Source organism: Chroicocephalus ridibundus, chromosome 5 (assembly GCF_963924245.1).
Source record: "Chroicocephalus ridibundus chromosome 5, bChrRid1.1, whole genome shotgun sequence".
NCBI lineage: Eukaryota > Metazoa > Chordata > Aves > Charadriiformes > Laridae > Chroicocephalus > Chroicocephalus ridibundus.
Window position 1 is genome coordinate 18347549 of NC_086288.1, and position 18878 is coordinate 18366426.

The following is an 18878-nucleotide window of genomic DNA, read 5'->3' on the forward strand; positions in this document are numbered from 1 at the left end:
GACTCAACTCTGCTGCTCACTGCGCAGATTAGATCTGAGGCTTGCAATGCAAAACAGATACTTATCAGATGCTTATCTCACAGACAGACTCATTGAAGGAAGTCTGAAGGTTATATTCTCAAATCTTTATTATAATGTAGTTTCCCCTTGAAACAAAATTATTTTGCCAAAATACTAAGCAATGAGCAAATGGCTGGATTTTGCAGAAACATTGTATTTTCTAAAAATATATCGTTAAACGGACTCAATTTTCAATTTATAGACCCATTTCGCTGAAGCTAAATGAAAGGCTCCAACATTGTTCAGCGAATAAGGTAAGAATTCAAATGGTTACCATAGGGAAACTTCTATTCTAACAGCATTTAATGTCTTTAAAATGAATTTGAACAAATATTCCTCCTAATGACTTCATTCAATATGCTTAAATGTTTTTGTTTCCTAATTTTCCCGTATTCCTAGAACTTCTTATCATCCACACAGAGACACCTGCGGGCAGCTGGCTTGGCTGTGCTAGCAAAATACATTAGCTTCCACTCCCCTTTACTTATGCCCTTTCCAGTTTCCCCTGATCTGAGCTGAAGTTTCCTGTCATTCTTCAGCCAAGTCTCCCGTCTTGCCGTCTCCTAAAATCACAGCAATACTTTTACGTCTCTGGATCTCGAGTGGCCTTTTTCCAAACTTCCCCAAGTTCAGTTGTAGTGCTACCCTGTCAATGGTGACGCTGAGTTTCAGCGCTGAGAGAGCCCTGGGAGATGGGATTATCCCCAGCCTTTGTGCGGTGGTTGTGTGTGAGCTCGCAGGAAAATCCAGCCTTTTGCCAGCCTAATAATTCCCTGCGTTCCCCAGACTTAATCCTTCCTGTGAGGGTTTTAGGATAGTGCAACCTTATGCCAACCTCTGCTTGGAGCTGCGGCAAAATGGTACGCAGGGATGTGTTTGTAAGTCTGTCTGTCTTGTCTGTCTTGTAGGTACCTCCCTGGAGGTACTGAAAAGATGGGTAGATGTGGTGCTGAGGGACATGGTTTAGTGGTGGTTTTGGCAGTGTTAAGTTAATGGTTGGACTCGATGACCTTAAAGGTCCCTTCCAACCTAGACGACTCTATGATTCTAAGTCATGCTCTTGGTGTGCACGAGTGGTTGCTGTAAGAAACGTGTTAATTTCTCCTTAATTTCTGCTGGATTGCCCTTGGGATGCCGTGTGTGGTGCCAGGTTTACAGGAGGACATTATTCACGATCAAATTTATCAGCTATCATCACTAAAAATAATCATCAAGGAGAAGGAAAGTGCCACTGCTCAGTTCTGAAGCATCGCACTTGGGTGAAAGAATAAATGGGAACAATTTTTCCGTGCATTAGTCAAGTCAGAGAAAGATTGATTTCTGCAAACATATTGCTGGAATGGAAGAGCCACTATATGAATGGCAACTTTGTGAATAACTGTGGAAATGTCTGTAAAAACAGGTAGCACAGAGATAAACCTTATGAATATTCACTCTGTCACGAAATAGCAAATATACTCAAGTTGTATGAGGCGATACATACAGATTTATAATCTTCGAAGTAAGTTGTTTTAAAATTTGAACATCCTCTGATGTCCGAAATGAAACACGAGTGGGTATCAACATCAAATACATTTCACTGAGGGATGCAAGCCATGTGGTGCAAAGGGACAAGAAAGAGCCTTCCCAGGTTTGCAAGCGTGCTATTTCTCTATTATTTCCATTCTGAAAGAGATGTATTTTCTCTCAGCATTACTTCCATTTTCATTTTCTCCTGTTTTTACATTCCCAAATAAAGAGGAAATTGAGGATTTGGGTTCAGGTGGGATCCCAAGCAAAACAGACGATTACCTTGCTGCATATTGGTGCTCCCTTGCAGCAGTGATGTGATAAACAGCGATCGGGATTTTGTCAGGTCTACCCGGGTTTGAAAATATTATTGGATATACCAGCCCTGGAATTGTCACCCACTTATGTTTTTGTCTGCCTTTAACAGCCCTGCAGATATTTTCGACTCTCTGAGTTCATGCAGAGTTTTATACCTCCCCCTTGTAAATCCTTGGTATGTCGTACACAATGTAATCCAATATTAAAATAAAATAAAATCATATGAATAAGAGATTTTGGATTGTGTATTCCTAATGGAAGCCAGACATTCCTAATTTGTCTGCCACAGCATCAGGCAGTGGTGAGATTTTAGCGTCCTCAATTTTCTTTGTTCCAGCTTCCCTAAAAGCCTCAGATTTTTCCATGCATACACTGCTCATAAAACATACATGTAAAAATGGTAAAGGTAAGCAGAGCTTTCATACGACTTCATACAAATCCACAATACACAAATGTGAGGTGTGAATTTGCTCCGCTCAAAGAGCCTTTATCTGGTCGCAGTTCTTGAAGGCAGGAAGATTCTTCAATATAAAAACTCTGTGAAACCTACGGCTGCATTGTCTGGAGTATCTCACAGTTTGTAGCTAAAAATCACTTCCATCCTTACTTATCACTGGGGGAATGATATCAAATATATGTTATCTGCTTCTTTTGCCAGGGTCTAAGACAGTTGCTTTAACTCTTATGGGAGACTGATTTACTTCTTAACAACTAGATTTCAGTCAGAGGGTGGTTCCTTATTGTCCTTGGTTTTGGTTGCTCAGAAATAAATCCTATTCTTCGTTTGACAGCAGGATAAAGCAGGAGGAAGCTGGAGTTTCAGAAAATATTTTAATCATATTAAAAACAGGCTAAATCCTGCAGCACTTACCAAACCCCTACAGAGACAAAGTTTTCATTTACCATTTTTGCCCACGTAAAAGATTTGCCTCGATTTTCCAGATTCTGGCCCAGGTGAAGAATAGATCCTTTCTTCTCCATTAGCATAACAAAATTATAAGAACTGATTTACAGACAAACGAGCAAATCCAAAAAGCCTTGCAGATGGAGTGCCTGCTTTTGGAAACAACAAGGCTGCAGCGTGTATTGAAGGAACAAAGCCTGCAATCCTTACTCACTTAATTCGCAGTTTTCCTGGCAAAGTACGGAAGTGTATTAGTTACTAACAAAGAATTACAGTGCATTCTGTAACCTTTAAGCAAATAGAGACCCTTTGTCTGCTCAAATCTGCTTATGTGCAATAGATTAAGAAAAAAATAATAAAAAATTACCTGCAACTGTGCTCTTGAAAGGTTGGCTTGATGGGATACCTCCCAAAGAAATTGTAAGAACATTTAGTCCACCAAAGTCTTGTGTGGCATGGAGGATGTCTCGGCTGTGAGTCCTGTCGACCGACAGGATAGTAGCGGACCCGTTCTTCTCAATGAGCACCGAATGCCACTGACCATCCGCCGCGTACACTTCTGGGATATTTCTTTCCACTTTCCCAGCAATTCCAGCATCCGATACATAGTGCACTTTCCCACCTTTTATCTGAGCAGAAAAAAGTAAAATGCATCATTTTAAAATGATACATGCATAACCACTCCTATACACACATAACCAACGTAATGCCTATTCAGTCCAGCTACAGCAACTTTGGTTCTAATAGGAAGCCTGGGTATATTTTTCCCCAAATAATTGTTTTGTACTAAAAATGCATTAATTATTTACTACTAAAAATTTGGACGCAATTAAATACATCATGGCATCTGCAGAAAACTCAAGACCTGCCATCCACTCATTTCCCAGCTAATCTCATAAGAAAAACCTCTTGAGAGGCCAGCAACAGGCCATGAACATGAAAAAAACATTTTAACCAATAAAAGAACGATTCTTCCTCCTTCTTCAATGCAAGCGTGGAAAATGCTTTGCAGAGTAAACAGATGTTGTCCCTGCCCAAAAAACTTGCATCCAGTTTTCATTACGACACAGTGGGAATATATACAGCATGGCAGGACTTGGACAAGATTCCCATTTCCTATCTGGTTTTGCTTCTAATTTGCATTTTGCAGAGAAATAGTTGTATTTTAGAGACTTTGGCGAAGAGTTGCAAAGCGTGTGAATTTTCAAACGGTGCTTACTTGAGCAAACCGCTTTTAAACTTGTGAGCTGTTAGGAAAAAAAAAAAAGGCACTATTAAATTCCATTAAAAATTTTTTGGCTTTTCCTCTAGGAATGACACCTCGCAATTCTACTGAATCATGAGATGAAGAATTTCAAATCTCTTCCTAGCCCGATATTAAATGATCCCAAAATGAGATCAGTGCAAACTTAAGAAATTTGCACTTAAGAAATAGGAGTTTAAAAAAAACCCCAAAACCCAACATCCAAACCTTCCAGCTTCTCAAATATTGCAGGAATTGGGTCCATCAGATGAGGTCCTAGGGGCGTGCGGAGCTGTGTACAGCTCACACACAGGGTGGCTTTGAGACTTGTCGCAAATTTCCTTCCATCCTCTGCCCCTTTGGTCGTACATGTTAAATAAGAGGACTGTTTTCCCTCACGTGTTCCTCGCTGCGGCTCAGTCGGTCCGTGCTCCGGAAGACAAGCGTGCAGGACGCGCACGCCCACAGCCCAGGTTTGTTGGAAGCACTCTAAGCCTCGCGTGCTTTGTTCCAGGAAAAATCACGTTCACGTGGGAAGAACTGCGAGGTGACACACCGGCTACAAGAATGCTGCTCTCGTTTCCAGAAACTTAAATGCTCTGGATTTACTTCTTCAGCGATGCAAGCTGAGGACTTTGTTCATACAGATCAGCTTTAATATGGCTGTAAGGCCACGCTCATGCCTTGGCAGCAGCCTGAACTGGATGTATCTAGCACGTATTCCATTTGGATCAAGAAATACAATGGTTAATACGTGCACGCACTTCATTTATAAGTGCAATAATTTGGACTATTTGAGAATGTATTGTTTGAGGGAGTCTTTGATAAAGCTGCCCCTCAGAGAGAGGATGCTTTTATTACCGGCAAACACAGGTGGCATCTAAACCATCACACAGCCCAAAGAAAATCCCACATTTGGAAATGCCGTCACACAGACTGATTACAATGTATTAAACAACATTTGCCACAATCAAAAGTATTTATAAAAAGATTAAGTGGGCAGAATATATGCATATGTTTATGCCTGTAACCTGCAATTGGTTTGGTAAGTCTTATTTTGTCTTTTATACTCCATGAAAGTATTTGGTCTTTCTGTGAAAGAAAATAAATATACCATAACAGACAATACCCTCTAAGCTTACGGGAAGACTAAGCACAGAATCGTAACTTTTAATTCCACATTAGAGGAGAATTGTAGAATTATTTACCTGTCAGCAACTGATATTTTACATACTGATTTATGACTCTCTAGCTCTATTTCTGTTTCTTTAAAATTGCATGTGACTAATGGTAACAGACTCATAAATAATATACTAGTGGCATTTGGAAAATAAAATTTCCAGAGACAAGACCAGTCCATGACTTCTTCAACCAGGAAAAAATAAGGAATATTCATCTTGGTTCCTTAAAGCACAACATATTTCTAAATTTGAAACAAATGCTGATGCTGACAGTACTGAGTAACACCCATTTCTGGGTTTTATTTAAATGGCAGAGCAACTGACAACTAGAATATAATGAAAAGAATGAACCACTAAATCAAACATACTCCTAACTACAAGAATGATTCAACTTTACTAACATTCAAAGTCTCCTTTACTGAACAAATTGCTTCTTATTTGTCTTAAATCTGAGTTCTAGCCTGTACAGATTTATGGCCTACTGGATGAGACATCATTTAAATGAGTTATGTTCTGATTTATTCCTGCAACTCAACATATGCATAGAATCACAGAATGGTTTGGGTGGGAAGGGATCCCCCCTGCCCTGGGCAGGGACACCTCCCACCGGACCAGGCTGCTCAAAGCCCCATCCAGCCTGGCCTTGAACACCTCCAGGGATGGGGCAGCCACAGCTTCTCTGGGCAACCTGTGCCAGCGCCTCACCACCCTGAACATGTGCGTGTGTTAGGTCATTTCACCTTTAAACTGCTGTATTCATCCTATTACTTCTAATTGGATTAGTTGCAACCTCTATTATTTGTAGGAAAATAGGCTGTGACAAAAAACTTTACTAATAAGGAATCCCCTACCCTCTTCCTTTTTGTGTGTTGGGGGGGGCAGGGCGGGGCATCTTCCATCTGATCTTGACCATTGTTTAATTTAATCTGCTAGTTTTTGTATCTTTCCTGGATTAAGGATCCCTTTATATCGTAAAGGCCTCTCCTGGGTTCTTTGTGGGGAGTTTACATCCATCATTTAGTGAATCAGCTGCTCACAGCCTCAGTGGGTTTGGTTTATTACCATTTCTTTAATTTTACCCCAATTCCTGCTACACCAAAACCAGTTAACTGTAAGAGGAAAAATGTGGAGGCATGGAGGTAGCCACAGGACTTGTACATTTTCCCCAGCACAGTTTAATATTAAAAAACACGTGGCAGTTTTTCTCTGAATACTTACACTTTGGATAACAAGCATATTAAAAGACTTAACAGTCAAGTTATAAAATTGTCTGTTTTGAAGACTGACAAGAGAGTTGTACACAGAAGTTCCTAAAGCTCGTCTTCTGCACCAGGTGTGGACTGAGATGCCAGGGAGACCTACGTGTGGGTTAGGCATCTTCACTGACATCTTGGGCCACCACCGAGAGAAGTGCTCATCGTGATGCCTTCTCCAGATACGAGCGGTGGCGCAGAACTACAGTTTTAGTAACCAGCATCATCTGGGAACTTTTCGGCAATCAACAGTACAGTGATGTTACCTCTCCTTCCTCAGACTGCTGCATCTGTTACTAGGCAAACCTCTGCTCTTTGCCCTCGCACAGCTGGGTCTGGGACTTGACACCCTCTGCTTGCTTGTATAACTTCACCAATATTAACAATAATAAGAGTGTTTGCATAAACACACCACTAGTGCTTTGAGCCAGGAAAGACAACTCTTTTTTTTTTTTTTTAATAATGCTCATAGAGCTGACCTAGCAAATTCTACCAGGGAGAAAAAGGTAGTATTTATTTTCTTCTCTCCAGAACTCAAAAATAATGAGACCTTATCTGCTAATATGACTGAGGCAGAAACTTCCTATCAAATGATGCGGTAAAAGAGTACACCAGGGAAGTAAAACAGACTTGCTTCTTAAACGTAGCCGGTGTGTCAGGAAAGCTCTGTACCCCTGACCAGGCAGGTGGAGAATATCCATGGGGCTGAAGCTTAGAAAGTGTGAATTTCTGTATGAGTTTCTTTAAAAGTCAGGGAAAAAAACTTGGAAAGCCTTACAGCAGCCAAGGAAACTTGGAGCTTACACCAACCCAATAAAGGCGCTTGCCAACATCACTGCTGTACTCATTTAGAGTTATGAGCAAATGGACTGAGTCATAGCCAGGAACTGAACCACCACTTTCTCTTGAGAAAGGTAACTTCTGCAGCAATAAACTCTTTGGGGAAAAACCCAAATGCCATTTGAAGTATTAATTCAGCTACGTATCTCAAAATAACTTGATATTGACACTGGTCTATGGGTAAGCTCATGAGTTCAAGTGGTCCCTCACTTCCTAGTTTGATAAGCACGAGCCGTGTTAGTAGGAATTAATGAAAACTTTTTGGCAATTGTTTGCTATCTTAAGGAGGGTCTGGGTTCGAGGCCCGAAAAATCAGAAGATAAAAGGCCAATAACGAAACAATTTGTTCTGTAGAGTGTAACTTCATGACGATAACAATATGGCAATGAGCGCTGTTCTTGCTGCTTTAAAACAGTCACTATTTGGAGTCTAGACAAAACTGATTAGATACAAAACCATCAAGATCTTCTGATACCTTGGCAAATAGCGAGGGAATTGTTGAGAAGACGAATGATACTGGAGCAGTGCCTAGCCTCAGTTAAAGACCTAATATTTTATAAAGGAAACAGCAAGAGTAATGGAAAAATGTGATTTTGATCACCATGCATGAGGCAGTCCAATCAAATCAAACTCGGCGTTAGCTGTAATCTTACCTTCACAGTAGTAAAGTTGCTGCTTTCCTGGACGTGAACTAAAACGCCGTTCTCGCTTCTTGTCCTGAACTTCACTTCCAAGCGCTCCGCGTTCGGGGGTCCCGGGCCGGCGCCTCGAGTGCCCTGTCTCATCATGTACTCTCGCTTCTTGTTGGGGCTCATGTGGTAGTCGAGTCGTCCTTTGCCTTCCAGCGATAAGGCAGTGTCGGCAGTAATATCTGGGACAAGGACGGGGGAAGTTGTGAGTACACAGCTCGTTAGAGCTACAGAGATCACCTGCCTAATAACCACCAGTTTCTCTCGGAGCAGAGACTGAGTTCAGAGCAGGTCAGGGGGGAGAGCAGGAGCGAACGGCAATTTCAGCCCCTCGATTCCTTTGGCTTCAACCAGAATGTGTGTTTGAGAGTGGGAGTGTGCTAGTAATTTACTGCTGCTATCAGTCAATAGTAAATTAAAACTCGCCAGGGAACAAGTGAGGGAGTAGGGAAAAAAATTTGGCTCTCGGAACTGTAATTCCTTCCCAGGGATGTTACTGTTTCCATTACTGCAAGCAGGGCTTCATGATATATTCAACTCTAAGCTCTTCAGGGCAGAGATAATGACTTTCTATTTGTTATGGCATAAAAAAAAGAATAAAAACGGCAGAGCATTGGCTACCAAATGCTGTTAAAATTATGGCTAAATTCTTTTGTAAACCGGTGTAATAAAAGCATATAAATCAGCTAAACAATAATGGGACATGTAAGAAAACAAAGCCCAGTCATTATACTATAACTACATGGAAATAAATCACTTTGTTCTCCTAGACAATCCCGTATTGATTTACAGAGCTATCCATATGCGAGTTAATAACCCCAGAGCATAAATGGCTTGTTTCTATTTACATTTACCGTATTTTCTTGCATATAATCTGATGACCATTTGATAAAAAGGCCTACAGTTCGGAAAAGCCATAAGGACGTGCACACAACTTTTATGTGAAGGGAAAGGCTTTCCCTTACCCTCTTACCTCCCCATAGCAGACAAATCCCTCCTTTGGGATAGCTTTATTTTAGTTACTGATTATACGTTATTGGGAAGCAGTAGTTTTTAATGAGTGCAAGATACCCGAAATGTGATATACAGACCAGAAAACATGATATATGTAGCCTGTTGCTATTTTTAGCTCATGAAAGGACAACGGTCCACTGTGGACTTTTCCTTCAAAATTATTTAAGATGCAAGCATGCTGCTTGTTTTCATTATTTTATAAAATTCATTATCCCATGCCCCTGAAAAGAAACTCTTAATGGCATTTAGTTAAACCATAGCTAGGTGTACATTCAAGGCCAGGCTGGATGGGGCTTTGAGCAGCCTCGTCTAGTGGGAGGTGTCCCTGCCCATGGCAGGGGGTTGGAACTAGATGATCTTTAAGGTCCCTTCCAACCCAAACCATTCTATGATTAACAAGAAAGACAGTAAAACCTTCTCCATACATTTTTCACAGTGCTTTCCTGTCAGTCCATCTCTGCAGTGACACTGCTGCCACGACCAGTGGTCAACACAGGTGCCACCATGTTGGCAGGGGCTGGTCGTGCATGCGCCTTCCAGTCTGGGACACCTGAAACAAATCAGGAAAGCAGATGCTGAAGAACATAAGCACAAATAAGCAGAGAAAATGTGCTGGGAAGCATCCTTTCCCCCCCAAAACGCAAAAATGGAGACGTTCTTCTCCATAGACAGCTCATGTTTCTAAACAGATCCCAATTTTCAGCATCAAGTTAACAGTCTTACGAAAGAGAAAGGAATTCACAGAGAATGAAACTCCCATTATCTGTTACGCAAGAGAAGAAGAAACTCTTTTATGTGCTTCTTATGCTGCAGACCCCCAGAGACTTCATATCACAACAAACAGCACAAACTTGAGGGTTGAAAGAAGAAGGGTGAGCTAGCAAATTTGGCCGAAAGACCGACATAATTGCTACAACGGTGACTTCAAACACTGAGACAGAAAAAACCAATAGAATCAGATAGTCCATCATTTCTGAAAGACCACTTGGAGGATATGAGGGAAATTCAGTGATACTCAAGAGGCAAAGTGATAGAACAGACATTGTGGATTAAAAAGAAATAAGAGGGAGCAGAGGGTTAGCATACAGTATGAGTACAGTCAAACCCAGGTGGAATTGATAAAGAAACCCAATAACAGGGCTACTCTATTTCAGCCTGCAAAGCAACATTAATAATAATTGGCAATAGAAATTTAATGATGCTGCTTTTTTGAAGCCTCTGTAATCTTTTCTGAACCTTTCATCCTAATTCACTTTCTTCCTACATCTTTCACACTTTACAGAAAATTCTACAGTCATTTCTTTACAAGAAATATCTAAGGGTGTCTGAATGGAGTAGCATCTGACTTCCACGACGGCTTCCTTTATTGTAAACGCGGTCCATTCGATACCATATATAGCAGACGTACTGATCTAAGATTCCTTGAGCTGCCAAAGCCTGGCTGGGCTCCAGGGGACGTCCGTTGACTGCAAACTCCATTATACAGCCCACAAAATCATGGCTTTCCACCTGTCCTCTCCTTTGAAGGATGGGCTCTATAGACCTGATACCACCAACAGTAACTCGATTTGGTTGTACATCAAGAGTCCTATAAGGGAGTCAGAAAAATAATCTGCATCAGATATTAAGATAGCAATGACGACACAGGAACTGTAACCATCAGCTACGGTCTGCGGCTGAAATTCCTCTTCCAAAATTCATATTTTACATTTAGAAGGGGAGACAGAGAGATCGGGGAGACAGAGACATCAATAGCACTTGAACTAACAGTTATAATGGCTATAACTCTAAATTCGTGCTCAAGTTACTGCATGTCAAAATTTCTATTCACTTGACTGAGCAGTATGCTTGAAATCATAATGAATAAGGTTTTTTTTACTCAATTATCGTTTAAATTGTAGATGATATTTAAATAGATGGAAGATGGATTCATTATTTTACAAAGCTATAACAGCTTTGCTAGTGGGGAAACCATGTGTGACAGGAAATATGACTGTGATTATTATAAGAAATTAGCTAAAGTGATTTGGATTAAAGCTATTCTTATCTCCAAAGAGGATCTAAAGATGTGACAGAAAGGCTTCTGAGTTAGTTATGGTAAACACAATAAATAAGGTTTGCTTTCTGTAGTGGCTAATGTTTAAGAAATGCAAACCATAAAAGATGACATCTGGAAATTACCCAAAACAATATCAAAGTAATTAATCTTTTTTTTTTTTTTTTTAAGAAAGCAGTAATGAGGTATTTCTTACACCTTTATGAGCTATGAAAGGTGCAGCTTAAATAAATAAATGGAAGACTCCAAACCAAAGCCCAAAACTGAACCCTGGCGTGAAATATAGGTGCTGCTAGAGCAATAGCATTTTGAGTCTGAGCCTGGTTTTGGCAAAATAGATATGATTCAAAGTGCAAAAGTGGAGGAGGCTTTCCTAAAGATTTGTAGCACTAAATGTGGTAGAACTTCAAAGTGTCAAAGAGTAGTGCTGTGTACTTAAGGGCCAGTTGATTATAACAAATACATTTGTGTATTACTGTGTCTGATATTCTGATTTGTTAACATTGTCTAGATTATGATGTGAAATCTCATACTGTTAGGCAATAAATCTTATCCCCGTTTACACCACAGTGTGGACTACCCATGGCCGAACATTTCTTATGCGGCCCCAAAGGCTGAGGACAGAGACGGAGTCAAGAATTGAGGACTTCTGAGTGAACTCCTTGTCATGAATAAACTCCATGCAGAATTGTAGCCTGAGTTAGCATGTAGAAAATTTAGCTTGCTTCTGCATAGGTGGGAGAAAATGTCACTTTGGAGCCTTGCCTTTGCATGCCGCTGAAGGAGTGCAGCTGAGGTATCTACCCCTTGCTTGAGGCTGGGCTTCGGGCATGTAATCATTACTCCAAATTTCTCTGGCTTTAGAGGGTGATTTTCATTTTACTCAAAAAAAAAAAAAATGCCCACAAAATGAAGAATTATTTACCAGTCGGTAGAAACAGCAACATTGCTAACAGTGCAGTAGCCTGGCTCCTGATCCTCAGAGCAGGAATCCACCGTCAGTGATGCTGCCTGCAAAAGCCACACACACAAACATGCTGAATATTACAAGGCTGTAGTCTCCAACCACATTAAATATTTATGATTCAACATTATTATATCAAGGATTTTACTGTGAGGGTGGTGAGACACTGGCACAGGTTGCCCAGAGAACCTGTGGCTGCCCCATCCCCGGAGGTGTTCAAGGCCAGGCTGGATGAGGCTTTGAGCAACCTGATCTAGTGGGAGGGGTCCCTGCCCAGGGCAGGGGGTTGGAACTAGGTGATCTTTAAGGTCCCTGGCCAACCTAAATCATTCTATGATTCTATGACTTGGATAGAATGGACCACTTATACATGTCACGCGTGATCGCAGGATTGTTCAGAGCCACCGATCAACTACATTCTGCAACAACATAGTGAACACCAGGATGTGGATACTAAAAGAGAGTGAGCTAATTGACTGTTTCACACAGAGAATTAGTTAAACACAGAGTTTTCACATTTGGGTAGGGTTTCTTTCATGTTTGTTTGCTTTACTCCTTGAAACTGCAGTTATTTTGGCTCATACTGTATCCTACTCTTGATCTGAACGGAGAGCTGCTCCCTCCAAACACAAAGGACATTCATTCCTTTAGGGTCTTGACCGTGACATTAAACGTATTACTTAAACTTGATGAAAAGCATGTTACAAAAGCTGGGAGTACAAACACTGAGATTACTAGTTAAAAATAATAACCAAACACTCAATAATACTCAAAGAGTAACCAAGTGGACCTGATTAAGGCAACCCTGAGCCTGATGAGTCATTAGGGATGTTTGCCCCATGTTGATCATGGTAAAACATGTGGATTACCTACAGCGGGACCAAGCTGATGAGACCAAGAGAAGTACCAGGCATCACCTCTTTATTTTACCAGGCATCTTCCTCTTTATTATTACCTCCAAGCCATCAAGCCCCAGACAACGGGGTTGCCTCATTACCCATCTCAGTCATTTACACTAAAGGGAATCTTGGCACTTCTATTTGTAATCTCTGAAAGTCTCACCAAAGCTTTCACTGAAATCATGAAATAATTCCTGCTGATTTAAAAAGGAGTTTTTATTTTACTCCTTATTTAGCAAAGAATTTTCCCCACAGTGATTTATTAATAACAGATGCGCTGCAAAAAAAAAAAAAAAAATACAAACCAACCCTGAAGTTTAGTTATCCCTTAAAACAAATTTTCAGAAAAATAAACATAATCGCCAAATTGTACATATCAGCTTCTCATGTTTCAACTAAACGTGTGGCACAGTTTTACGGCAAATCTAAATCAAACGCCACTTTTTAAAATGCCTTGCTTTGCATTTTGATTTAGATTACAGGAGCTGCGCAAACAGCAACAGCTCTCAGTACGTCATTACTCCGCAATGGCTTTTTTTCCTGCCTGCAACTACGTTCACTAACAACGTCCCGCTGAAATCCCCACAGATTGTCCGTGCTATTTCCAAACACATACTGGGAGCTGACGCATTGTATTGACCAAGTAAATTCATAGCTCTTAGCCCTAAATCATGCCCTACAGTACGCCTGAATTGTTCAATTTGCTCTTTTTAATGAAAGCTTATCTTGAATTTCTTTCCATACATAATGAGTGAACTGCTTCTCCCGAGAAACGCCAGTCTGCAGTTCCAAAGCAGATTATAGCCCTGTATAAATGAAACAATTCATAGAAAGAATAATAAGCTGGCTGGTCTGTATGCCATCACACGCATACATATTTTCCTTCGGAATATCAACAACAAAAAATAAATGAAATGAGTTTTTTGTTCTTAGCTCAATCAGCGTAATCTCCCTAACTCACATCGCTATGCGCTGTGAAAGCCAAGCTACAACCCCAGCTGAAGGGCTGATATTTGAGAATATATTTTACTTGGACCGGAGTTCGTACAATTTATTTTCTAATGTTAGTCAAATGTTCCTGCTTGTTACTTAAGCATTACTCTACGGTTACCTTGCTGCATTATGAGACTTTCTATCCTGTCACTCTGCAATAGCTCAGGACTGACAACTTAATGATTTTACCAGTTTCCGATAAAATCCCACTGTGCTGTAGGAAATGACAGATTTGGAATCCTGAAGGGGGGCTATTTTATACAGTTTGGGACACCTGGGAGACATTTTTCCTGCAGCAGAAATATCTAAGACAAAGGCGATTCTTTTCACATAACCGTGTTTGTAAACAGCTGACAAAATACTGAGAAGGTTTGACCATTAAAAAAAAAAAAAAATATCACACAAAGGTAGAGGTTGTCTTAAATGCTCGCTTTCAGCCTGAAGCATTCATAACTGAAATGTTCTGTAAATAGTCCTTTTTGTTATCTCTTCTTCTGTAGTCCAGCCCTTTGGCGTATCTACAAGTAAAACGTTCTCCTGCTGTATTTTTTTCTTAAGTGTATTTGTTTCAATTTTTAATGTGTGCTCCCACACTTCGCCATTTGAATATTACTGATTGATAGAAAAATCAAGCTAATTTAGTTGCTAAAATGGGAACCTGATGCCTTTCATGATTTAGGTGGACCTTTGGGCTTTACCATTTGGAAGCTGCGATGCAAATTATTAAGTAACTGATAGTACGGCATGTTAAAAGAAAAGTCTTTACTCAACATCACAGTTATCCTTCATCTTATTTGGATATGTAACTCCTACAAACACACGTCAATTGGATTTGCAAATCCAGCTGAAGACTACACCATCCCCCCCTTCAATAAATGGAGGAATCGGGTCTTGTACTATGCAACTGAAATGCAATTTTCAGGCTCAAGACTTTCCAAGAGAGAAGAAAAAAAGCACCATTTAGGGACTGAGTGGGAGCCACACTGGGTAGAACAGTTTATTCTTGTATTCCCTACATCACTTCTGTCTTGAAATATATAAAACAAAACGTGGAGCCCCAACCATATATTATTCTTATATGACTTTCATTGCAAACATGGGAAGAATATGGGATTCCACGTATGCTGGCCATTTCTGCCTGAGAAGGGAACTGTTGGGCAAGAGTTACTGATTATGGATGGGCAAATGGATTTGGTTTCATTTCTAACTCAAACACTGTGGAGTCAAAAAGCTTGGCTTGAACTCAAAGAGCATTTGGTTTATGTTCTGCTTTGGAAATATTATTAAAAAATGAGAGAAGAGGAATAGAAAACATTTACTGGAAGCAAAAACGAAGGCAGGAGAGGGGTCAGAGTACCAGGCATATGGCAATCAGTTGTCCCAGTCCAGTTTTTGGCAGAATTCCTCCCCTCGGATGCCTTCTGGGGGACAAAAAAAAAAACCAACTCCCCTCCTCCCCCCACAAAAATCCCTCTCAATGTAGCACCTTTGAAATTTTCACATATATGCTACAGAGGAAAAACAGGCTCCCAGTCTGATGAGATCGGTAAAACCTCTGAACTAGCTCAAGGAGGTCAGGGACGCCAGGAATTCTATTTTCCAAATGTTGAGAAAAATTATTTTGAGGGTTTTTGTAGTTACTGTGGTCAATTAGCCTTCCCTGATAATCATCCCTGTAATCTGCATCAGTTAGCTAGCCTCATGTGTAGTAATTTACTTCATTAATTATTCCTGGTTCTCATTTTTCACATTTAGAGCACAGGGCCTTGCACATGTTTTTTTAATTATTCTTTATCATCACCATACTAAACAAAGCATTATAGGTCTTTGAGTCAGTTGGAGTAAGAGAGAAATGAGGGAGGGTTTCTTTCCAAAATTGGAGGTTCTGCTAGCGAACCCAACGTTACTAATTTTACGTTCCTCCGAGTTCATGTGGAAGCCAAAGTGCCTTGGCTGAACTTGTCTTAAATTCTCATTTTAGCATTTCTTACCATGCCAGCCCTCCGGGCAATAACTGTGTGAAATTGTCCATCGGACACCTTCTTAGTTGTGGTAAGCTTGTACGTGCCACTGCCGAGATTGTAGGAGAATCTCAGCCTTTCTTCTGCTATTTCCAGAGCTAGAAATTCTGCCCGCTCTCCGGTCTGGTTATCGTAGTTATACAACATTAAGGCATGTCTTTTTATCGTGGCAAACTTGATATAGATGTAATTATTGTTTGGATCCATGCTGGGAAACTCCATATACGACAGCTCTTCAAATCCGTAACTGTTCAGTTCACAATGATTCCCAAAAACACCTGCAAAATGAAAAGTAAAATCTGGTATCGGAGACATTTTTTCCCTACTCTGCCTTCCCCCCGAAACAAAGTACTGATGTGCTCTAGATACGGCTATGATATGCAGGATCTTTAAAAAACCTCTACTGTATGATTAAAAATATGCCGCTTGAACAGAAGAATCTTATTACCCACAGGTGGGTGTTGGAAGTATACATATTTCAACTTAAAAACTGAGTTACAAATGACAGTTACGTCTAGTGAAAAACAAAGCACATTTCAGTGAGCTCTATGGTTTCTTTAGAAAACAAAAAAAACAGCGAGTTTGACAGCGATGTCAAATATGGCTGTTAATTATCATCAGGCATTTGTTAATCCAGCTATGGAAATAAATTTCTAACTTCAGCTTATTTTTCTCTTTATAGTTGTTATCTGAACTGTTTCTCAATCAGTAGTTCATTTTTCGTCCTTATGATATAAACATATATGTGATTAAAACATTATGCCTTCTCAGTATTTTTATTGTTCTGAATATTTCGCTGTATCCTACATATTTATTTTCAGATTCGTGTCACATAATTTCCCTTGACTTTCTTTTACTGCAGCGACAATGAGAAAAAACTTACTCAATTTATGAATATTAGTTACATTTACAACTGACTATGACTATATAGGAAATGAATAAACTCTGAGGAAACATAAAACGAAGGAAATAAAACAGAATAAAGAACTTAATCCACATGTTAGCAGAAAACCGTATTCAGAGGTAGTTACAAATGTGTATTGAGAACCTTATTTTTGCATGACGGTTTTCAGTAGCCTTAAAACACTGTAGATGTTTATGTGGTTTTTGATTAATCTGTTGCATTTACTTTTAATGCTTTTCTATATGAACAATGACAATTCTGGATTAACCTGCGTTCAGAACCAATCTTGCTGCAATTGTATCGTGATATCTTGAAATATCTGTGCTGCTTTATGTCTTTATTGGGTTCATTCCACAAACCAAATATGGGATAATTAAATTCTAATAATTATTAAACTATTTTGGCAGTACAATATGCTTCTCTGCTTCTCGGAATTGTACTCTGGTTTGGGAAGTCAGAACTTCACTAATATATAATAAATTGAATGGACAAGTACTGGTGTGGGCTTAACAAAGCTGTTTTGATTCAGTCAGGCCATTAAATGTACTAAATATAAAAGTGCCAATATCTAATGTTGTGCTCCTCACTTGCAGAAAAATGAAGGTGCTCGCTATTTCTTGCCTTACAGATATTTTGACAAATTATGCAAACTTCTCAAAAGAAAACCAAGCCCTCTCCTCTCAGTATCATCCCAAAGTCCCTTTTCCTAGTTTAACATTATGCTGACTTCCTTGTGCTTTGTGAGTGCATGGGATGCAAGAATACTGATGGAATTTAGAGCTGGAGAGCAAGGACTGGAACAGGTTGCCCAGGGAAGCTGTGGCTGCCCCATCCCTGGAGGTGTTCAAGGCCAGGCTGGATGGGGCTTTGAGCAACCTGGTCTAGTGGGAGGTGTCCCTGCCCAGGGCAGGGCGTTGGAATTGGATGGTCTTTAAGGTCCCTTCCAACCCAAACCATTCTGTGATTCTGTGACTGCTCAGAGCCCTCGGTGTACCCGCACCAGCAGCTACCGTGACCCCCCACCGCTGCCACGTGCTTCCATCTCCTGCCATGCTGGCACAAGTATCTCACAATCAGGGAAAAATGGAGAGGACGGGGATAGGGGGTGACCAACACCTGCCCACGGACCGGGATCCATATACACACCCATCGGTTTTATATAGGTAAAAATAAGGGAGTAGGGAAAGGTTAAGGTGAAGCAGGGCAGAGGCAGGGCGTACTCACCGAAGGGGCAGTGGCAGAAATACCCCTCCACCCCGCTTTGGCAGGACCCACCGTTGAAACAGGGGTTGCACTCACAGTAATTGACAGCGGAGTCGCACGTTCTCCCTGCAATGAGAGAATAAAATGCAATTTCCAGGTCAGAGTATTCAGGTCAACAGGAAAGTCAGGCTGGTAATTAGGTAACGAGCTTACGAACCGATGCTGAATGCATGGCCAGGAAGGAGGGTGCCAGGGACAAGTTGCGGCCATGGGATGGAGAGAGGAAACACGGACACGATGCTGGGCTGCTCCCAGCCCTGACACCGGCATAATACGCAGTGCGGAGAAATTAACTTTACTTTTCAAGGGTCTCATTTTAATTATCTTATACGGGTATTGGTGGTTTTTATATATTTAGTTATTTATTTTATTAACTCATGTCTGTAGAAGAGAGATCACAAAATGAAAGGAGATGCTGAACTAAAAAACCAAAAAAATAAAAATTTCCCCCCCTCCTATTTAATGCAATGTACTCATTAGCGTGAAGGAGGTACAGACAGCCCTTGCTGGACCCTGTATGAACATGGCATGCTGAACACAGGCTGCTATTGTACATTAGATGATTTCTCTTATTTTTCCTCATCAATTACAACCTCCTTCCTGACTCGGAGGGACCACAGTCCTCTGGAGCTAAAGCAAGTTACCCTGGATACAGTCCTTTTCTAAGCAGACGTTGTCACATGTGGTAAATATTATTCACCAGAGAATAAACTGAAATCGCATAATTCATTTCAACAAGGAAGGGAACCAAGAGAAAAAGTGAAGAT

The 18878-nt window shown here is 40.5% G+C and overlaps 1 protein-coding gene across 1 annotated transcript in view; it reads right to left on the bottom strand.

The window, feature by feature from the left end:
* FAT4 (FAT atypical cadherin 4) overlaps positions 1-18878 on the bottom strand; it is a 149796-nt gene that overhangs the window by 4555 nt on the left and 126363 nt on the right. Inside the window, exons 10-16 of the mRNA XM_063336202.1 lie at positions 18073-18177; positions 15915-16222; positions 11993-12078; positions 10420-10599; positions 9437-9561; positions 7962-8179; positions 3159-3420 (exon numbers count right to left, since the gene is read on the bottom strand). Coding sequence (XP_063192272.1) covers positions 3159-3420; positions 7962-8179; positions 9437-9561; positions 10420-10599; positions 11993-12078; positions 15915-16222; positions 18073-18177 — 1284 coding nt within the window. The remainder of the gene's footprint in view (positions 1-3158; positions 3421-7961; positions 8180-9436; positions 9562-10419; positions 10600-11992; positions 12079-15914; positions 16223-18072; positions 18178-18878) is intronic.